Consider the following 23,180-nt stretch of genomic DNA (forward strand, 5'->3'; position numbering starts at 1 on the left):
GCTTGGACTTTTTAAAGGTGGAGGAGACTTACTATTAGGGCAGGGAATGTGTTGCTGTAGGAGCGTAGAAAAGGAAAGCATGGTGGAGATATCATCACCTTTAAGAGTTCTGAGGAATAAACAGCTTCCATAGCAGAAGAAAATTATGTCAAGATTAAAAGAAAAGGAGGACTTGTGGCACCTTAGAGACTAAGCAATTTATTAGAGCATAAGCTTTCGTGAGCTACATCGGAATGCATCCGATGAAGTGAGCTGTAGCTCACGAAAGCTTATGCTCTAATAAATTTGTTAGTCTCTAAGGTGCCACAAGTCCTCCTTTTCTTTTTGCGGATACAGACTAACATGGCTGCTACTCTGAAATATATCTAGATTGTGACTTCAATGTTGATTTTTTTGATGTGGACAGTTGGCCACTAGAGGCTAGCCTGAGAAACCACTTAAATAAGACCTGGTTAATTTTCCATTTAGGAACAAAGTTTTAATTTGCTGCCCCTTCATACCTTATTCTTTAGGGGTATTAATTGAGACTGATATTCCTCTGCAAGAATATTTTCATATATGTTGTATTACTGTGTCCTCCTGTGGATGCGGATGGCACTTAGTATATTGTTGGTGCTACCAGAGTGCAAATACTTACTGCTAATAATCTTTTAATTTAATTTTGTATTTAATTTAATTTTACTCTTTGTTTAATGTTTTCAAGTATGTACAAATCTCTGATACAGTGGCACAGCTGTTCTGCTCAACACTTGCGACCAAAATAATGCCTCTCTTGTTGGTGCCTTGTTTTTTTGTTTTTTGTTTTTTTTTTTCTTAGCCTCTGACAGTGACAGCACCATCCTTAACCATTGCAGAGAATATGGCTGACCTGATAGACGGATACTGCAGACTGGTGAATGGAGCCACGCAGTCTTTTATTATCAGGCCTCAGAAAGGTAAGATGTAGTTTCATTCAGGAAAGAATTTACTTTGTGATAGTCCAATTCGTGATATACTACTTGAAAATTAAACTGTAGATGCAAGGTAGCAACAAAATCTTACTTATGGGGGGTGGCTGCTCTCTTTTTATCAGGAAATATGGGAAATTGTTATTGCTAAAAAAACTGTTAGTAGATATCTTCATCTAAAAGGTCACTTAATGATGCATAATTTAGTTAGGTTTCCACCAGTAATTGCTTTACATTGTTATAAAGGTAGCTGCAAATGATAGAAAATAAATTGTAATTTATCAATTGTCAGTTATAAATTGTAATTACAGGCATATCTAATGAGGAATTATTTCTTGAAAATCAATCTGGGCCAATTAGAATGGGTTTCTGACTCCTGATACTGTGAAACTAAAAATTCTCTTCCTCCCAGATACTCTTAAACTGCTCCAGTTTCATTTATTAGCCTTGGTGTATTGTGGTCCTTTCTCAAAAAATATAGTTAAAGCAGAGCAAGTGTTCTGTAGTATTTTGCTACCAAATTGAATCAGTTGTTTTAATACAAAATGGGGGTGGGGGGGACTATAAGCAGTCCCATCTGCATTCAAGGGAAACGTAAAGCTTTTAGTCATTTCTCCTTGACAGAAACTTGATTTTTTTAAAGAAAGTGTGAATTTATTATCAAATATCCTGGGAAAGTCTCTTAAGGATTAAATAAAGGAGACTTTTGCTCAATTTATTTACTTTCATCTGAGTAAATATACCAGAGATTTACAAATATGAGGTATACCATGCACTGAGATGCTAAAAACACTTGCACTTGTTGATATCCTTATTAGTGAATCTGCCCGCTCGAACCCTTCCTCCTGTCCAAACAGCTTTGTTATCTTGTCTGTCAGATCAGCTTGGATTCTGTCAGAATGAAAATTACGTTTTAAGAAACCACACACTTTCCTGTGTTTTGTTACTAAGATGTGGTTCTAGAGCCTGCAGACTGAGTCCCCTTTCACTTCTTTTTTGCAACTGTTTTTCCGTCAATTCTATTCAAATGATGTAGGGTTTTTCAGACAATCTGGGTCCTTCAGTGGTCTGTGTAGAAATATTATGCATGGTTATGAAAAGTCCATGCACTCTTCCCTTCTACTCCCTAAAGGAACAGTATTTAATTGTTCTATCTTGAGAGATGTGACTATTAAGCAATTACTTATTGCTATTATGCAGATTAAATATAATTTATTCTTCATGTGCATTGATAACTTTATTCTTAAAGGTGAATGCTTCTGCTTTGTATATTCTGACTTCTTGTGCAATTGGCCTTCATCTCAAGACAAACAGTTGCTTGCTTTTGAATCCCTCAAGTTCTATCCTTCTCTTCCAATCACAGAAAAGGTTCCCAACCCCTCCATCCCCAAAAGTATAAATTCCACACCCACCATCCATATCAAGGTCCATTTTTTGCCATCGCTGACTGATTCTCTTTTTTCCACCCTCCAACCTTCTTCCTAAGCAGGATTCACAGTCCTTCCCCACCCATCCCCCTGAAAACCACAATTTCAGATTTTTTGCCACTTCCCAGCCCCAAAAGTTTCCTTTCCAGACCATGCAACCATTATTTCAGATGTCCACATGTCAACTTTAAATCAGTATGGCAAAAACTGAACTTTTGATCTTTCCCCTACCCAAGCCTTTACCTAACCCCCATTTCTCCACATCACCACCATGCTCTCAGTCACGCAGGTCCATAATCTGGGTGTCCTCTTTAACACTGCCCTCTCTCTGGAGCCACACATCCAGTCCCTGTCCAAGTCTTGCCACTTCTGCCTAAGTACTATTTCAAAGGTTCGGCCTTTCCTATCTCTCCAGACTGCCAAGGCTCTTTTTCAGGCTCCCATCAACTCATGACACAAACCGGATTGCTCCCTGTTAAATCAATTCATATCACAACTGCCAAGATCTTTCTGGCTCATTGCTCTGACTCCCTGTTCTCCTGCATATCAAACATAAGCTCTTTGTCATTACCTTTAAGGCCCTTCACTATTGAGCCTTGCTCTTATCCATCTGATCTACAGGCTTCTCAAGTAATCAGTTCCTGATTTGACTCTATCAATAATACTTGATATTCTGATTTTCTGTTTCTCTCGCAAATCCCTCTGAGTTTTCTCCCATGTTGCCACCCATACAAGAAGAAAATCTCCCATCCAAAGTCCATAAAACAGCCCCTGTATTCTCAAAGTCTGTCCTCAAAACTCACCTCTTCCTCAATGCCGACAGTTAACTGCAACCTGATACTGGCTAGGCAGGTGGTGATTTGTGATTTATTGCCCCTGGCTGGCTAAGAATTGCACACATCAGAGTATTTTTTTCACCATATCCCCCATTTCTTTTCCTCCCCCAATCCTAACCCGCTTGTATGTGTCATTCACTTGCTACATCTTGTCTTATAGATTGTAAGCTCCTTAGGGCAACGATTGTCATTTCCTACAGTGGTTGGCTTCTAGGTGCTACTGCATTAGAAATGTTAAATAACCTGTGGTGCAAGTGCAGCCATGTCTGTGCTGGAACATGACATGTGGCATCACAACAGAATAGCTTAGAACAGGAAATGAAGGAAAAAACCTCACTAAATTGAAACTACAGGGAATACTTCACTAGGTAGAATATAGCTACTGGAAAGAAATATGGCCAAGAAACTGGGGATAATACCTCTCTTGCAAGCTTCCTTACAAATTAATAGACTTGCAAAAAGTTCAGTGGATCCTTAGTGACAGCTACTGGCCAAGGCCTCGTTTCTACCTCTCAAATGAAACTCACCATTTCCAACAACATAACCGCTTTTCACACCCCCATATGGTGCTGGTTCAGTACCAGCTGAGAGGGGGGAGTGTTACCTACTAAGTTACCACTAATACCTTAAAAAGAAAAGGAGTACTTGTGGCACCTTAGAGACTAACAAATTTATTAGAGCATAAGCTTTCGTGAGCTACAGCTCACTTCATCGGATGCATTTGGTGGAAAAAACAGAGGGGAGATTGATATAAACACACAGAGAACATGAAACAATGGGTTTATCATACACACTGTAAGGAGAGTGATCACTTAAGATAAGCCATCACCAGCAGCAGGGCGGGAAAGGAGGAAAACCTTTCATGGTGACAAGCAAGGTAGGCTATTTCCAGCAGTTAACAAGAATATCTGAGGAACAGTGGGGGGGTAGGGGGGGTGGAGAAATAACATGGGGAAATAGTTTTACTTTGTGTAATGACTCATCCATTCCCAGTCTCTATTCAAGCCTAAGTTAATTGTATCCAGTTTGCAAATTAATTCCAATTCAGCAGTCTCTCCTTGGAGTCTGTTTTTGAAGCTTTTTTGTTGAAGTATAGCCACTCTTAGGTCTGTAATTGAGTGACCAGAGAGATAGAAGTGTTCTCCAACTGGTTTTTGAATGTTATAATTCTTGACGTCTGATTTGTGTCCATTCATTCTTTTACGTAGAGACTGTCCAGTTTGACCAATGTACATGGCAGAGGGGCATTGCTGGCACATGATGGCATATATCACATTGGTAGATGCGCAGGTGAACGAGCCTCTGATAGGGTGGCTGATGTGATTAGGCCCTATGATTGTGTCCCCTGAATAGATATGTGGACAGAGTTGGCAACGGGCTTTGTTGCAAGGATAGGTTCCTGGGTTGGTGGTTCTCTATCCAACTATACTCTTAGCCCAGCAGAAGAATCTGTCCTATCTCGGGGCCTCTCCTTTTGCCCCTCCACCCCCACAAACATGATACAGTTCTGTGGTGACCTAGAATCCTATTTTCGACGTCTCCGACTCAAGGAATATTTCCAACACACCTCTGACCAACATATTAACCCACAGAGACCTTCCTACCAACACTACAAAAAGAAGGATTCTGGGTGGACTCCTCCTGAAGGTCAAAACAGCAGCCTGGACTTCTACATAGAGTGCTTCCTCCGACGTGCACGAGCTGAAATTGTGGAAAAGCAGCGTCGCTTGCCCCATAACCTCAGCCATGCAGAACACAATGCCATCCACAGCCTCAGAAACAACTCTGACATCAGAATCAAAAAGGCTGACAAAGGAGGTGCTGTCGTCATCATGAATAGGTCGGAGTATGAACAAGAGGCTACTAGGCAGCTCTCCAACACCACTTTCTACAAGCCATTACCCTCTGATCCCACTGAGAGTTACCACAAGAAACTACAGCATTTGCTCAAGAAACTCCCTGAAAAAGCACAAGAACAAATCCGCACAGACACACCCCTAGAACCCCGACCTGGGGTATTCTATCTGCTACCCAAGATCCATAAACCTGGAAATCCTGGACGCCCCATCATCTCAGGCATTGGCACCCTGACAGCAGGATTGTCTGGCTATGTAGACTCCCTCCTCAGGCCCTACGTTACCAGCACTCCCAGCTATCTTCGAGACACCACTGACTTCCTGAGGAAACTACAGTCCATTGGTGATCTTCCTAAAAACACCATCCTAGCCACTATGGATGTAGAAGCCCTGTACATCAACATTCCACACAAAGATGGACTACAAGCCATCAGGAACAGTATCCCCGATAATGTCACAGCTAACCTGGTGGCTGAACTTTGTGACTTTGTCCTCACCTGTAACTATTTCACATTTGGGGATAATGTATACCTTCAAATCAGCGGCACTACGATGGGTACCCGCGTGGCCCCACAGTATGCCAACATTTTTATGGCTGACTTAGAACAACGCTTCCTCAGCTCTCGTCTCCTAATGCCCCTACTCTACTTGCGCTACATTGATGACATCTTCATCATCTGGACCCATGGAAAAGAAGCCCTTGAGGAATTCCACCATGATTTCAACAATTTCCATCCCGCCATCAACCTCAGCCTGGACCAGTCCACACAAGAGATCCACTTCTTGGACACTACAGTGCTAATAAGCGATGGTCACATAAACACCACCCTATATCGGAAACCTACTGACCGCTATTCCTACCTACATGCCTCTAGCTTTCATCCAGATCATACCACCCGATCCATTGTCTACAGCCAAGCTCTACGATATAACCACATTTGCTCCAACCCCTCAGACAGAGACAGACACTTACAAGATCTCTATCATGCATTCCTACAACTACAATACCCACCTGCTGAAGTGAAGAAACAGATTGACAGAGCCAGAAGAGTACCCAGAAGTCACCTACTACAGGACAGGCCCAACAAAGAAAATAACAGAACGCCACTAGCCATCACCTTCAGCCCCCAACTAAAACCTCTCCAACACATCATCAAGGATCTACAACCTATCCTGAAGGACGACCCATCGCTCTCTCAGATCTTGGGAGACAGGCCAGTCCTTGCTTAAAGACAGCCCCCCAACCTGAAGCAAATACTCACCAGCAACCACACACCACACAAGAGAACCACTAACCCAGGAACCTATCCTTGCAACAAAGCCCGTTGCCAACTCTGTCCACATATCTATTCAGGGGATACCATCATAGGGCCTAATCACATCAGCCACACTATCAGAGGCTCGTTCACCTGCGCATCTACCAATGTGATATATGCCATCATGTGCCAGCAATGCCCCTCTGCCATGTACATTGGCCAAACTGGACAGTCTCTATGTAAAAGAATGAATGGACACAAATCAGACGTCAAGAATTATAACATTCAAAAACCAGTTGGAGAACACTTCAATCTCTCTGGTCACTCGATCACAGACCTAAGAGTGGCTATACTTCAACAAAAAAGCTTCAAAAACAGACTCCAAGGAGAGACTGCTGAATTGGAATTAATTTGCAAACTGGATACAATTAACTTAGGCTTGAATAGAGACTGGGAATGGATGAGTCATTACACAAAGTAAAACTATTTCCCCATGTTATTTCTCCCCCCCCCCCCCCACTGTTCCTCAGATATTCTTGTTAACTGCTGGAATTAGCCTACCTTGCTTGTCACCATGAAAGGTTTTCCTCCTTTCCCCCCCCCTGCTGCTGGTGATGGCTTATCTTAAGTGATCACTCTCCTTACAGTGTGTATGATAACCCATTGTTTCATGTTCTCTGTGTGTGTATATCAATCTCCCCTCTGTTTTTTCTACCAAATGTATCCGATGAAGTGAGCTGTAGCTCACGAAAGCTTATGCTCTAATAAATTTGTTAGTCTCTAAGGTGCCACAAGTACTCCTTTTCTTTTTGCGAATACAGACTAACACGGCTGCTACTCTGAAACCTGTCACTAATACCTTAAGTATTACTTGGGTATTTTGTCATCCAAATATTGACCGTCCCATTGGGTTACATTTGAGATTATACCCGATGACATGCTAGCACAAAATAAAATAATTTAGGTTTAGTCCCAGTTCGGAAGCCATAAAACCATATACTTTCTAAGGGAAGAAATGCTGTGTTTTGTCTGATCCTTAGTGGTTTCAAAGCATCAGAAGGATACAATCTTTGTGGGATTTATTGATGCGCTCTTTTTCTGTATAACTGCCAGCAATCACCATGTAATACCTTAGCTGTTACCATCTGTGCAAGAAATATATTTTCCAGACCATTTGTTTTCCTCCTCAAATTGTTGTAGCTTTAAAACCATACTCAACTATAAAAGTTTACTTTAGAAAGAGTGACAGTAGTTTGCACGGATCTGTGTGATGTACTTGTAAGTATATCTTAGCTGAAACAAATGAGTAATGAATGATTCAGATAAGGGGCTATTCTTAAAGCAACATGCCTTACTGTACTTCGCTTACTGTATGTAAGTTTGTTCTCAATATGCTAACATAAGATGAATACCTTAAATAGAATATATATTTGGCAAGTTTCTTCAAAAAGGCCTGGCTTCCTTGATGCAAACTGACATACACCATTTCCTAGTCATGTAAGATCAACTGGGGTCTATTTAATGTGTTTTTTTTTTTTGAGGTTTGTTTGGTTTTTTTTTTTTTTTTTAATCTCATGGCAATATTCAGCCTTATGAAATACTAATTAAAACTTTCTACAGTGAAAGCTCTTCCCCAACCCGGATCCAGAATTCCAAGAGCCTTCTACTGAAATGAGCTTTGATTATATAAGCTATGCCAGAAAAAAAATCTTTATAGCAGCTCTGGCTCCAAACTCAATAGGTCTTCTCTCTTGTTTGAACATTTTTTTCCTTTTGGCTCATTAGGGCAGGGGACTTACAAATTATCACTCTGGATCACTGAAGAAAGCCATGTCTTTGGGATATTAACACTATACATAAATTATTGAGATGCTGTAAATTTGTATTTGTTGAGAGAGCACTATTAGTAGTTTTGTTTAAAGCCTGAAAATTTAGAGTTCTACTTTTTATTTGTCCTGTTATTTCAGAAATATTTTGTTAAATGAAGTGAAATAGGCTAACCTAATAATTGATGGAAGAAGAGTATTAATCAAATGACTTTTATAAAGACTTGAAGACTGGAATTAAGTTGTTAGCATCTTCATGATCTGATACACTAAATGGTTACAGCTGTCCAGTGCCTTTCCTGAAATTTAAATCTTGTGACTTAATTTTTGAGCTACTATATCAGTTTGGCAATTTTGCATTGATTAACAAGCTCAAAGACTCTTTCTGAAATGCTATGGAGAGATACATGAATAGATGAAGCATGTAGCTGTATGCCTATATACCAAAACCAATCTTTATAGTCAAACATTATTTCCTCTTTGTCTCCTTTCTGAAGAGATCATAATCAAATCAAAATCAATCTTAAATACTTCAAATCAAAATTAAATAAGATGGAAATTTGTCCAAATAATTGTGTTCATTATTCAGTCATATGAAATGTTTCATTTTCAAGTACTAGTTGAATTTTTTCACCTTACTGTCAGAATAGCAAAATATCTTCTCACTAGATATTGTATCACACTAATTGTTTGGAAAACATAATTGCATCTATATATATGAAGTGATGGGGTCTAAATTAGCCGTTACCACTCAAGAAAGAGATCTTGGAGTCATTGTGGATAGTTCTCTGAAAACATCCACTCTATGTGCAGCGGCAGTCAAAAAAGCTAACAGAATATTAGGAATCGTTAGGAATGGGATAGATAATAAGACAGAAAATATCATTTGCCTCTATATAAACCCATGGTACACCCACATCTTGAATACTGCGTGCAGATGTGGTCACCCCATCTCAAAAAAAGATATATTGGAATTGGAAAAGGAACAGAAAAAGGCAGAAAAAATGATTAGGGGTATGGAACAGCTTCTATATGAGGAGAGATTAATAAGACTGGGACTTTTCAGTTTGGAAAAGGCAAACTAAAGGGGGGATGTGATAGAGGTCTATGAAATCATGACAGGTGTAGAGGAAATAAATAAGAAAGTGTTATTAACTCCTTATAACACAAGAACTAGAAGTCACCAAATGAAATTGATAGGCAGCAGGTTTAGGACAAACGAAAGGAAATATTTCTTCACATAACGGATAGTCAGCTTGTTGAACTCCTTTTGCCAGAGGATGTTGTGAAGTCCAAGACTATCGTAGGGTTCAAAAAAAGAACTAGACAAGTTCATGGAGGATAGGTCATAGAATATCAGGGTTGGAAGGGACCTTAGGAGGTCATCTAGTCCAAACCCCTGCTCAAAACAGGACCAACTAAATCATCCCAGCCAGGGCTTTGTCAAGCCTGACCTTAAAAACCTCTAAAGAAGGAGATTTCACCACCTTCCTAGGTAACCCATTCCAGTGCTTCACCACCCTCCTAGTGAAAAAGTTTTTCCTTATATCCAACCTAAACCTCCCCCACTGCAACTTGAGACCATTACTCCTTGTTCTGTCATCTGGTACCACTGAGAACAGTCTAGATCCATCCTCTTTGGAACCCCGTTTCAGGGAGTTGAAAGCAGTTATCAAATCCCCCCTCATTCTTCTCAATGTCTATTAGTCAGGATGGGCAGGGATACAAAACCATGATCTGAAGTGTCCCTGGCCTAGAGTCTGTTGGCCAGAAGCTGGGAATGGGTGACAGGGGATGGGTCACTTGATGATTACATGTTCTGTTCATTCCCTCTGAAGCACCTGGCATTGGTCACTGTCGGAAGACAAGATATTGGGCTAGACAGACCATTGGTCTGACCCAGTATGGCCGTTCTTATGTAATGCTTTTGACAAGCATTTTATTAGAGCATTGTTTGCTTTGAAAATTATTTCATTTCTGTTGTAAATGAAGTTTAAATTGTGGTAAATCCAAATATATCTGAAAGACCTTTTAATGTGTCTTTGCTATGCACACCTGGCTTTTAAACTGAATATTGGAAGAGGGTGTGAGAATATAGTTGTTTCTCAGCTCTTGAAATGAAAAATGAATGCCTCTGCAATGGACCAGTCTTAGTGATATGTTTCAGATCTCAGAGCTGTACAAGTACTTATGATCTTACAGTTGTTACAGGAATGCTTTTGTCTCATATTGTAAAGGCCAGCCTGGCTGGCCTTACCTGAAGTGATCAATTCATATTTAAAGAAATGCAATTTTAACAGCATTTCAATGCAGTTCAATCTTTTCTATACTGTAAACAGTGATGTTGCCTCTGATACTTGACAGTGTAGACATTCGTGGCATATCATTCAAGATCCTCCTCCTTTTCCCCTGTTTGTCTCCCCTCTTGTTGGTGATCCTCCAGCAGCAAAGGTCTGTGCATACAGGTAGTGCTAATTTGTGCACAAATTAGGAGTTGCTTTAGAGAGGTACAATGTGCTCCTTCTTTTTCCCCAAGGTTGAGCATACAGTCTCCATTGCGCTTCCATCCCCAACCAACCCAAAGATGATAAGAGCATAAGTACTGTTCAGTGTTACTCTGGTACTAAAGAGAGTTCTTAACACTATTATATGTTTTATTACCATTACTCTTTAGAGTTTGGTTAGAGTTTAAAAAAAAAAGGGGGTGTGTGAATTGAGGTTGAAAGGGGAGTCCAACTCTGACTGATCGTATGAGGCCTTTCAAAGCAAGGTACCCATCCTATACACTTTAGCAAATGTAGGAGAGGCAAGTGGGCAGAGGGTTATGGTTTGGGTGCAATGTGAGGGTAGAGGAGAGTGGAGTGAAAAAGATGGGCATAGGCAGGTTTTTATCCACAATGAAAATTTTAAGTGTTTACAAGTTTAAAGATATATAAAATGTTGAGCTGAACATGACTAAGAATCTCTATCTTTCCCTGTCTCTCACCATAATTCCCTTGCACTTTCATACAAGCCTCCTTCAATACCCCACACTTTTATCGTGCTCTGCCAAAGTACTGTCGCGCCTCCAGAGACTGCCTTTCCCAGATCCCCCTCCCCACCCCCGATTCCAAGACTGGCAGCACAGCTTCCATTCCGTCCAGTCCTCAAGCCCCAATCTCTGGCCCTCTCAGACTACTGACCCCACACCATGCCCCCTCCCAAACTCCTGCCCCTTTGTGTTCCTTCCCATATTCTACTCTATCTAACCTATGCCTGGAGTCAGTTGCAGAAGATATATTTCTGTTTATAAACATTAAAAATAATGTAAAATTTCCTGTTTATGCACCAATACAGCGCTGTTTTCATGTGTAGCCAAAGCCATAGCTACAGGTACTATAATTGTGTGTAAGGCCAAGGAGACACAAAATATTTCAGCCTGACATTTTAGAGCACATAAATCTGTGTGCACAGTGTTTCTCCATCCCATCCTAATGTACCTGGAGGCAAAACCGAAGCTTTCTTTCATCTGGTCAAAGCTTACATTTGCTCAACCAGGGAAAAACAAACAGTTCTGAACTTACAGAGTCTCTTATATACCGTAGATAGCCCGTTCCCACATTCTCCTTGTTTCCTGAACCTGTGGCACATCACTCTTCCTTTTCCCCTCAGGGCCACTTCCTCAGTATTCCTATGACTCCTTTTTATAGTTCTGTTTTAACAACCACTAATAATCTCCTTCCCTGCCTACTTTAGTGTGCAGTATCACAGATTGATTTTGTTCTTTGTAACTTCCCTTCTAACTACCCACAAAGATAATGCGATAAAAGACACTTCTCATCACAGTCAGCAAAAAAAAATAAAAAATGGAGTTTGTCTAGGCCCAAGCATTTGTGATATTATTAGCTAAAAAAAAAGCAGAATTCTTTTCAGGAAGTATATTTTCTTTTTGGAGAGGTTAGGAGGAGAGTTTGAAAATTGGACTTATAATGAGAATCTAACTTATCTTTAGCTATTGAGCAGGTGTTGTCCCTTTATTATAGAGTCCAAATAATAAATCATATTACAAAATGCTATATTAGCTAGTGTAGTGCTTCATATAGTGTCTCTTATGTACTGATTAGAATGGTTCAGATTAGTTTTGAATAGCTTCTTCATCTATAGTTGTGTATTAGGTGTATCTTACAAAATGTTCATTAATGGAGGAAGGAATTACTGTACTGTCATTTTCTGCAATGATTTGACAAAGTTAAATTCTGTTCTGAATAATGGAAAAAAAGGCTAAACATCTGAGGAAAAACTGAAAACCATATGGATGAGATTCAATGAGAAGTTATATATAGCCTGTTAATAAGATTATAATATTGTGTGATATGCTGCTGTAATAAGAATATAGAATGATCTTTCGATTCTATAGGTGATTTCCCTTAGAAGCTATTGTGATGAGACAGGATTTTGTGTATATAAATATTGTACAGAGAATTTAATCAATAACATGTAAATAAAGTATTAACCTTGTTTTTTTTCTCTTTATGCAGAAGGTGAAAGAGCTTTACCATCAATACCAAAGTAAGTTTTGCCTGTAATTTGTCATTAAGAAACATCAGTTTTGAGTTCTAAAAAGTTTTGATGAGATTCATGTAAATGACACCGTAGGTTTTTAAAATATATATTACATTTTTATTGTTGCTTTAGGCAAATACAAGAATGATGTGTAATCATGTGAGACCACGTAATTTAGATAAGTGACAGGTGATGTAAAGGATACAAATGGTATTCAAGAAAAGATCTGAGGAAAAAGTGTTAATCACCATGGATGAGATTTGACTAGGTGAAAAGGCAATCCTTTGTTTAAAGCACTGGAATGGGATTCAGGAAATCAGGTATTCTAAACGTGCATAAATTTAAGCACGTGAGTAGTTAAGTGTTTGAGTACCTTGCTGAATTGGGGGCTTAATCTCTCTCTGTCTCAATGCTGGATCTGTGAAATAGAAGTAATGTTTCCATTCTCCAACCATTGGTCATCCTATTTATTTTGATTGTAAGCTCTTTGGGACTGGGACTGTCTCTTCCTATGTGTACAGTACTTATCACAATGGGGCTTACTCTCAGCTGGGTCCTTGAGGCACTATTGTAAGACAAATAATAAATAATATCAATAATATTAAACTGCACCTTAATTTTTGTAGCCTGTTAAAATATATATATAAAAAAAAGCCTATGTGAGGAGCTAAATACTGTTCCAGCCATGACTATGGAGCTGTAGAGAATGCCAGTGTGTGTCAGACAAATAGATGCTAATATCTCCGACCAGTGCTAGGCAGCCATCCTGTGTCCAAGACATGGTGGGGCACTCTGCCATCAGAACCTAGAAATTCTTAATGAAATGGTGTCAAGACTCACTTTCCTTCCACTTCCACCCAATGCCAGACAAGTGTTTTAACATCTCTTGTTTCCAGTACCTCTTGACCTTGGAATGCTTGTTTTGTCCTTGGGGCTGCATATCATAACACACCAATTGTAGCATGGGGGAAACTCTGCTGTAGCAACTTCAAGACCCACTTGACCTGTACTGACAAACCCGCTCCATTCACTAGGTCATTCTCTCCCAGGTTAGCAACCAGGATCAGAGATATTTTTAGCCACACACTCATCAGGCTCAAGGCTGGCAATAGGTTAAACCACTAATTATGTGCCAAAATGAGAGGGGTAGGTCCACCCCAAAGCCTATCTGCAGTCTCATCCTGAAGTTGGTTGCCCATCTTTGCAGGGGAACTACAATTTACACAAGACAAGGAAAAACATTAAGAAAAAAGTGGGCAAAGCCCCATTACCACCTGCCAACCTTATGCTTGTTGACCCTTATCCTTAAGCTACTCTAACATATGAATTGTTTGGTCACCTGTCTGCTTGTCTTAAGCATGAAAAGCTTATGCACCAAAATCCACTTTTAGGACAGCTCAAGTTTAGAGTGAATTGAGTTAACTCCAACCAGAGAGTCACTTTTTTTCATCATTAAACTAAAACATGAAGGAGCTATCCATCATCATGCAAGAGCAGGGACTCTGGTCCTGCCCCAGACACAGATAAGATTTTAGGCACTGATCCAAAGCCCTTTGAACGCAGCGGAAAGACTCATAGGCTTGTATCAAGCCCTAATGTCTTCACTGGGAAACCTTCCACAACCCCCATGTTGTGATGTTTGAAACCATGCTGGGCTGCTCATTCTGGAAAAATCCAGTTGTCAGCATCCCACTCCAATGAACCTATTGCAAGTTGTCTCCGGCCAAGGCACAGCACAGACCATTGTAGGCAGAACCAGCTACCAGCTCTTGAATCTGGAAATTTCCAAAAAAGATACCTAAAAATGATGTTTTTAGCAAACTATAACTGTTCACCTAGGGAGCCTGTTAGAATAAAAATAGCTATTTTTGTCCTTGCTTGTGTTCTAACACTACCTTTGATAATTAAAAATCCTGTTAACATTTCACTCATCTTGGAGAGTGAAACTACTCTAAGGCTACATCGGTACTACACATCACTAATGGCGGCATGTAGGAGGCATGTAGCTACATGTATAAGTGAAAGGCTCTGGCAGGAGAGGGGAAAGGCTCTTGCAGTTTCTTGCTTCTGGAGCCTTTCACTGTGGTGAGTAAAGGCTCTGGTGTGGGGAAGCAGTGGGGAAAGGTTCTGTCAGCTCCCTGAGGTGGGGAAAGCCTCCAGCAGGGGGGAAACAGCTTCCTTTTAGCAGTGCAAATGGAAGATGCACGGCTTGGGCGAGCAGAGAGCCATGTAGGGTACATACCCACAGAGTTCAGGCATGTCTTTATTCTACTTGTGTAAGCAGTGCCTCCCCATCTACACAACTGTTTATATCTGTGCTAGGTGGGATGTAGTACCCATACACTATCCACTGCTGAAAGGAGTGTAAAGTGTAGACATACCTTAAGTCAGTTTCAGTTTCTGACTCTCAGGTATAAACATAGTGTTGCAGAATATGGGTTATGAACATCACAAGCAAATACTTAAATCCCAACAAAAAAATAATTCTCATAGGAATTCTGTTCATAGATTCATAGATATTAAGGTCAGAAGGGACCATTACGATCATCTAGTCTGACCTCCTGCACAACGCAGGCCACAGAATCTCACCCACCCACTCCTGCGAAAAACCTCTCACCTATGTCTGTGCTATTGAAGTCCTCAAATCGTGGTTTAAAGACTTCAAGCAGCAGAGAATCCTCCAGCAAGTGACCCGTGCCCCATGCTACCTTTCTGTTCTTATTGGATTCCATAAAATATTTGTTCTTTAACAATACTTAAAATCACAATCTAAATTACATCAGTTTCCACAGATGTGTAAAGTGTGTGGTTGCATATCTGATCCTTGGCACTAGGAGAAAATCAATGATTCTCCAAAATCAGGCCTGACATTTTAAAGCAGACTGTAGGTTAGAAATACTATTATTTACAGTTTGTTTTTATTGGATTAATTTCTTTTGGTGAGAGAGACAAGCTTTAGAGTCTCTCTCACCAACCGAAGTTGGTCCAGTACAAGATATTACCTCACCCACCTCGTCTCTCTAATATCCTGGGACCAACATAACTACAACAATGCTGCAATTCTTAATTTGTGCCTGAGCTGTCAAATCTGAGCTGCGGCACCTCTAGGCATAGTAATTCTGAGCCCCGGCACTTTTGGGCTTGCCACATCAGTTATGAAAGTAAAAAAAAATTGCTTGAGCCCTGGTGCCTCTTTCATTACAAATTAAGCACTGCAATGCTGCATACGTTATTTACAGTTTAAGCACCAGTTTACAAAAGCATCCCTGTTCATGACAGCACATAAGCACATGCTTCAGTACTTTCCTGAACCAGAGTATCTATGAAGTAATACCTTCAGAAAAAATTGCTCTTATCTGTACGTTTCAGTTGTAATTTATAAAGCTGACCATATGGGCAAAACAAAGTGATCTCTTTCTAAGAGAAGAAGGTGTCTTCCTGCATGAAAATGAAGCACAGCAATTAATCGGTATGATCTATTCATGGTAAAGACCCATTGGTTTTACTGGATCTCTACATGACAGTAGGGAGGCCACCTCTGAGGAGCAGCTTGTCTAATATTAGGCATGCCGCAACAAAGGGGGCAACAAGATTGCAGGAAAGGAAGGACAAGGGTAAAATCAATTGGACTATGTGGTTATTCAAAGGGGCTAATGCATGAGATGCTAGAATAAAAATATTTTTACATAAAATGGATACAGGGGATAAGTAGGAAATAATTAATTTTTAAATGCATTAGATTTTTATTGTAAGTTTTTTCAGCTGCTAAGCTTTCTGTAATGAAATAACAGTCTTCTAGAAGAGCTTCTATTGGTAACAGTGAGTTAAAATGTAATTCTGCACATTCCATATTGTTGAATTACAGGTACTATATATGCTCTTAATGTGATGGTAGCTGACTGCTCTTGGGTCAAATATTCATAAGTTTTAGGCAACACATCTTGCATCTGGAAAGGCTTTCCTTTGGCAGATCAGATTTCTGTTTCATAAATGAAGAGTGCATGATTCTTTTCTTCTATTGTAAAAAGAAAATATAATAATTTACTGAAACGGCTAACCAGAGTGTTTCTTTTACCGTTGATGTTTAGTAGACTGATAAATGCAATTTTAATCACAGTTATTTACCTGACATAGAAAATCATTGAAAACTGTTTATTCAATTGTACATAAATAAATCACATTTTAGACAAAAAGCCAATTCACTCTGCCAGAAGGATACACAAAAAATTGCAGAATAAACCAAGGTAATCCATCACTCTGCTTTAAATTATATTTTGGCCTACAGTAGTTACCTAGTCTTTCTGACCCAAAGTATGTTGCAGAAAAGGATACTTAAGGGACAAGTTACCAAATAAGTCAACTAGACTAAGTTTAAAATACTGTTTTCATTTTAAGTTTCCAATATGTAATTAAAAAAGTGGACATACTATTGAATTGGGTAAATAAACTGATGCTGTTTAGAAATGTATTTTTAAAATTTGTTTGGTCAAATTTGTTAAAAACAAGCTTTTCTTTAACTATGCTTATGTCATAATGAATTTCTGTGCTTTTTAAAATGGGCTTCTTAAAGCATTCCCTTCACTCTTACTCCCCCAGGTGGACTTAAAATGGTACATTCCTCTTTTAATTTTCTCCCCCTCAAAATTTGTCTCTATGGAAATGGATTGGCTCTACTAATTACAGTAGGTGCCCTGTTAGAATGAATTCACAGAGTATTCAACCGTGAAGAATGTACAGCATTCACCAATTTAAACCTTTATTTTACAGGCTGGCCAACAATGAGAAGCAAGGAGTAAGGTCACATACAGTCTCTGTATCAGGTAAGGACCATTAAAAGTATACATTTGTTCATAAAGCTAGCAAATATTTGGATGGTGTTTTACACTTGTGTAAATATAGCTCACTTCTTATTGCATTGCTACTAATTTTCTTAAGACCTTAGCTTTGCTTCCTTCCTTGTAGAGTTTCTAAAGAAAAACAACTTTTTGTAGCTTTCCTACATACTGTTGTTTATAAGACCTACCAGTTGTAACTATATCCTTATTTTTAAGTATACAATATAAAGTCAGAAAACTTCAAAGCAAAGCTAATTTTAAGTACTGAAGTTTGCAGTGGCTTAGAAATATGCTAGATTGTAATGGCTTTTAATTAACTGTGTTTATTTACAAATTACTACTCATAATTGACATTTGTAATAGCTGTAATGAAAGGAAAATAGGCAATATAAAAACTCCACCGTCGTCATTTTTTTTGTTTTCAGAGAGAAGTGGAGATCATTACTAGCTTGCTTGTTGTTGCTGCTGTTTCGTGCAAACCACTATTTATATTTTAGATATTGAAAAGTCACTGAAGTTAGTCTGAGCTTTGGAGGATGTGAGGAAGAACATAAATACATATTCGCTATTTTATAGTAGTATGGAAATAATAGATTCCTAATTCCTTCAGCATGTAGCAGTTTCACGGTTTGGATAGAGCTGGTGTATTTATCTAAAGCTTTTAAAGTTTACATTGGCTCTCTTTGAAGGGATGAACATTTCCTCAGAGGAAAATGTAAAAGTAGTTGAGAGTCCCTCTGCAGGATACACCATCTTCTTGATGCAAAGGGATTTAGATGTGTATTGCCTAGTAATGGTTATATACCCATGTATAGAGAAGCTTTACAACACAAGAGAATATGATTATTTTGCCGCATTACTGTAGAGCTATATTGGTTGGCCACAGACCTTAGGTACCAATTTTGGGACCAAGTAGGGTTTACAATGGACATTGAGCTGCAGTCTTAAGTATAGAGAGGCTACAACTTGGCCATAATATTTTTCAACTTGTCACAAATGGGTGGCATGTATAGAAGAAGCTATGGAGTTCGTAGCTCTAGTTGATGGTCCATCATGCTATGTAGAAAGGGGGAGAAAGGGCACAATGGTATTTGGTTAGTGTGTCTCTGATTAAAGCTTTTTTGAGACTTTAGCCTTTTTAAAGAACATGATATTAACTCTGCTTCTTCCTGATATTACTCCTTCTAGGTGAAATACACTCCTCTCTGCATAAAACCCAATTAGACAGACTTTTGTGCAGGGAAATAAGAATGGAAAAGGAAATGGAATTCATACCAAAATGGCAGGCTGCCACACAGCATCACCAGGGCTACTATTCCAGCCCATTCACTTGAATAGCAGCATCTGATCCTTCAGTACTGACTAAGCAGGGTTTGGTGACACTAGATCCATATAAGCCTGTATCCTGCAGCCCCTTCTCCAACCAACTAAACAATCCTCTAAACTAAAGTGAGACAACCCACGTGACTCCTCCACCTAAACTCCCTCAACACAGCCCCATTGCAAGTAAAAGTGTGGTAGGTCCTTGGGATCTCTGAGTATTTCACTCTCAATTCTTAATATATTTTTATAAAAACATGAAAAACCCTATATATATATATATATATATATATATATATATATATATATATATATATATATAAAATTAACAAGTGCACATATCTCATGATTAAGCCTTTGAGTCTGTCACAGAGGTCATGGAAATCACGGATTCCGTGACTTTCCATGATCTCTGTGACTTCTGCAGCGGCCGGTGCTGGCTCTGGGGCTGCGTGAGCCGGGCAGCCCTTGGGCCAGCAGCAGTAGTTTGGGTGTGTGGGAGGGGGCTCAGGGCTGGGGAATGTGGGGGGGGCACTTACCTTGGAGTGGAGGGCTCCCTGGCTCCCACTTGCATGGCCCTGCAGCTCAGAAGTGGAGGAGGGGCCAGGGGATACCATGCGTTGCCTGCGCCCGCAGGCCCCACCCTTGCAGCTCCCATTGGCTGCAGTTCCCGGCCAATGGGAGCTGCGCAGCTGCCGCTTGTGGCAGAACCGGGAGTAGTGCACAGAGCCCCCTGGCCCCTCTGCCACCTAAGAGCTTCAGGAACACGTGGAGTCAGGTAGGGAGCCCCTGCCAGCCCTGTCAAACCACGCCCCCCAGCACCAGCAGGGGTTCCGGGCCACGTGCTGCTGCCCCTGCCCTCAGCAGCAGTGTGGTCCCAGACCACCTTCCCCACCACCCGCAGCACCCCAGGACCGTCCTCCCCAGAGCACTCGCACCCCCCCCCACCCAAGTTTTAGTTAGGGGTATATACTAAAAGTCATGGACAAGTCACGGGTTATGAACCATGACCTGTCCATGACTTTTACTAAAAATACCCGTAACTAAACGTAGTCTTACTCATGATCTGTGTGATGGGGTGACCTCAGGGTCCTGCCATACCCTATCCCAGATAGGAGCAGAAGAGAAGTTCTCCAAGCGGCCTAGATTGTGTTCTCCTGCAGCCAATCAGAGGAGCTGCAGGAGCAGCCAGTCGGGGCCAAGGGGGCAGTATAAGAGGGAGCAGCAGAGACAAGAGTCAGTCAGTTGCTGCCTGGAGCTGGAAGAGCAAGAACTGTTCCTGGCTGGCTGGCTGGCAGAGCAGCAGGACCACAGACAGCTCAGTGTGGGCAGGGACCAGGGGAGCTAGGAAGGATCTCCTGCCTCTGGATGCAGAGACTGAGCAAGGACAGGCTCCAGGAAGACAGTGTCTCCAGGAAGGAAGCCTTGGGGGTGAAGGGCATCGGAGTCTTTCCAAAAGTGGTGGGAGTGGGGGGCTCTGCCCTCCTACTTCCCCCAGAGACCCCTCTCCTTCACACCAGGGGCTCACCCCCACCCCTCCTCTTCCCCCAGAGGCCCTGCCCCCAGCCAAGCTGGAGGAGGGCCAGGGATCCCCACCCACCAGTGGAGAGGGGAGCTGAAAGCATCCCCCCTGCCCATGTCCCCAGGCGCCCCACGCAGGGCATGTGGAGGGACCCAGGCTCCCCACAGCTGTGGGTGCAGCTCTTACCATGGTCAGGCTGTGGCTCTGAGGACCCTCACCCTCTCCCAGACAGAGCTGGGTCAGGGAGAGCCATGTGGGCAGCTGTGGTGAGCTGGTGCAGCGTCGCGGACCCTCCACCTGCCCTGGGTCGGGTGGGACTCAGGTTGGGGGCTGCTTTCAGTCTCCCCACTCCATGGGCAGGTGGAGGGTCTGCATAGCTCCCACAACAGACCAGGCTCCATGGGGGTGGGGCCTCATGGGGAAGAGGATAGAGGAAGGAGGCAGCCTCCTTGCCTTCCCCAGTTCCGGCGCTACTGCTGGGAGTATGGCCCCATTCCAGGGCCGGGAGAGGGTAAAGATTGTATACCCCAGAAGGAGTTCATTCTGTTCCACCTGCAGACTGTGTGACTCAGTTGGAGGGCTGAGTCACTGAAGCCCCACCAAAGAAACCATTGACCAAGGGGGGGGCGGTGCTCACAAGAGGTGCGTGTCACTCTGATACAGCACCACAAACTGAGACTGCAGGCACTCGACCACAGGGGTGCTTGCGAGAGGCAGGTGCCAGCCCATTTATAATCTGTTGTTCTAACCCTTGTACTCGCATGCCTCTCCATCCCCAGTTACATTATATCTGAATTAGTGTGAATGTCTCTGGGCAGAAACTTGCCTTTGATTTGATCTCTAAAACACCATGCACACTTATGGCACTATATAAATAGGTTGTTATAGTAATGTGATCAGATGTTTTGGTATGATGACGTTATGGTCTTCTAACCCCAAAAGACTGGTGTTTAGGGTCAAATGTAGATATGAACGGGAGACAGACAAGCAGTGCTCGGAGACCAACGGCAGAGCATTGCATACTTGTGCACCCACAAACAGAAGTAGTATGTGGACCTGTTGTTGGGAATCACTTCTCTAAGTGATTGGCCTGTAAACTTGAAGAAACGACCATGGGCCTAACTAGTAGAAAACAAAACTATTTGAACCAGCAAATCTCTTCCCCTCCACCCTCCAGCCCCCCTCTAAGAAAGCCAAACAAATTTTGTATTTTTATACGATTTTGTTTTTATTTTATAGTGTTTCAAGTCATCCCATACTAAAACATTGTGCCTGTGTGTTTCATATTGAGTTATAAACCACTGGAAACAATGACACTGCACAGAGATGATTCATGCAATCCTGCTTATTACCGATTTGGAGGTTGAGGGGGAGGTACTCTTTCCTGTGAGGTGACGTGAAAGACTATCCAATACTTTCTGACCTTTGTTTACCCAGAATAAAGTCATGTTACATGTCCTCTGTCAAGCTTGGCACAGATATCTTAACACTGAATTTATACCATAGACAAAGATTGTTAGCATGTAAGTATGTGTATTTTGGACATATTTTTCTTCAGGAGATGCTCTCTTTGAGAGCTTCCTATGCTCCCTGAATGTATCAATTTGTTTCAGATGAAGTAATGTTTCATGTTGACACATACAAGTGGCACTCTTGTTGAAATCTGTATCTGATATATGGTACTGAACAATGAAAGCAACAGATCTGCATAATGCTCAGTTAACACCAGAGTTGCAGATCAGCAGAGACTGACAGCTGACAGCATCCAGTGCAAAACCATCTGTGGATGATGCCATAGTGAGCTGCAGAAAAAGAGCTTTTCTCTGATGACATTTTAATGCTTACATCCAGAGATTTCAAATAAGACAGGCCTTTATAGCTATCTGACAGCTGTACCCTCCTTCATGCACTTAATAGCTTGGAAGCATAAATTCAGAACTCTGCTGCTTGGTTTCATTGACATTGCTATTCTTTGTTTAGTATTTCCCCGATATTAGAACCTCAGTAGCAAAATTTGAACTGGAGATGCAACAAAAAATAGTTATATCAAAGTTTGCCAACCAGCCATATTTGTAGTTTTAACACTCTTAGCTGAGAAGGACAGTTTCAAAATGATTTCTCTACCAAGCTAATGAAATACTGATTATAGCTAAAGACCAGACACTGCCATTATTTGGTTTGGGGATGCACAACATGTTCAAATGCATACGTTAAGCCAGGGGTTGGCAAACTTTTTGGCCCAAGGGCCACATCTGGGTATGGAAATGTCATGGTTGGCAATAAATGCTCACGAAATTGGGGGTTGGGATGTGGGAGGGGTGAGGGCTCTGGCTGAGGATGTGGGCTCTGGGGTGGGGCCAGAAATGAGTTCAGGATGCAGGAGAGGGCTATGGGCAGGGGGTTGGGGTGCGAGGGAGGGTGAGGGCCCTGGCTGGGGTGCGGGCTCTGGGGTGAGGATGAGACGTTGGGGGTGCAGGAGAGTGCTCTGGGCTGGGACTGAGGGGGATCAGGGATGGTGCAGGGGGTTGGGGCACAGGAGGGGGTCAGGGTGCAGGTTCTGTGGGGCGCTTACCTCAAGCAGCTCCCAGAAGCAGCGGCATGTCCCTCCTCTGGGTCCTACATGGAGGCACAGCCAGATGGCTCTGCGTGCTGCCCTGTCCGCAGGCACCATCCCTGCAGCTCCCATTGGCCATGGTTCTCGGCCAATGGGAGCTGCGGGGGCAGCGCTTGAGGCAGGGGCAGCGGGCGGAGGCAGCAGGAGGGGGGACATGTTGCTGCTGCTTCTGGGAGCCGCGCGGAGTGGGGCAAGCCCC

At 41.7% G+C, this 23,180-nt stretch overlaps 1 protein-coding gene across 11 annotated transcripts in view; it reads left to right on the forward strand.

Annotated features, from left to right (window-relative positions):
• PTK2 (protein tyrosine kinase 2) overlaps nt 1-23,180 on the forward strand; it is a 391,237-nt gene that overhangs the window by 252,420 nt on the left and 115,637 nt on the right. For all 11 annotated transcript variants that reach the window (XM_043507295.1, XM_043507291.1, XM_043507296.1 and 8 more), the window contains 3 exons: nt 818-935; nt 12,666-12,696; nt 17,458-17,510. In XM_043507295.1, coding sequence (XP_043363230.1) covers nt 818-935; nt 12,666-12,696; nt 17,458-17,510 — 202 coding nt within the window. The remainder of the gene's footprint in view (nt 1-817; nt 936-12,665; nt 12,697-17,457; nt 17,511-23,180) is intronic.

This window comes from Dermochelys coriacea, chromosome 2, assembly GCF_009764565.3.
Source record: "Dermochelys coriacea isolate rDerCor1 chromosome 2, rDerCor1.pri.v4, whole genome shotgun sequence".
Taxonomy (NCBI): Eukaryota; Metazoa; Chordata; order Testudines; family Dermochelyidae; genus Dermochelys; species Dermochelys coriacea.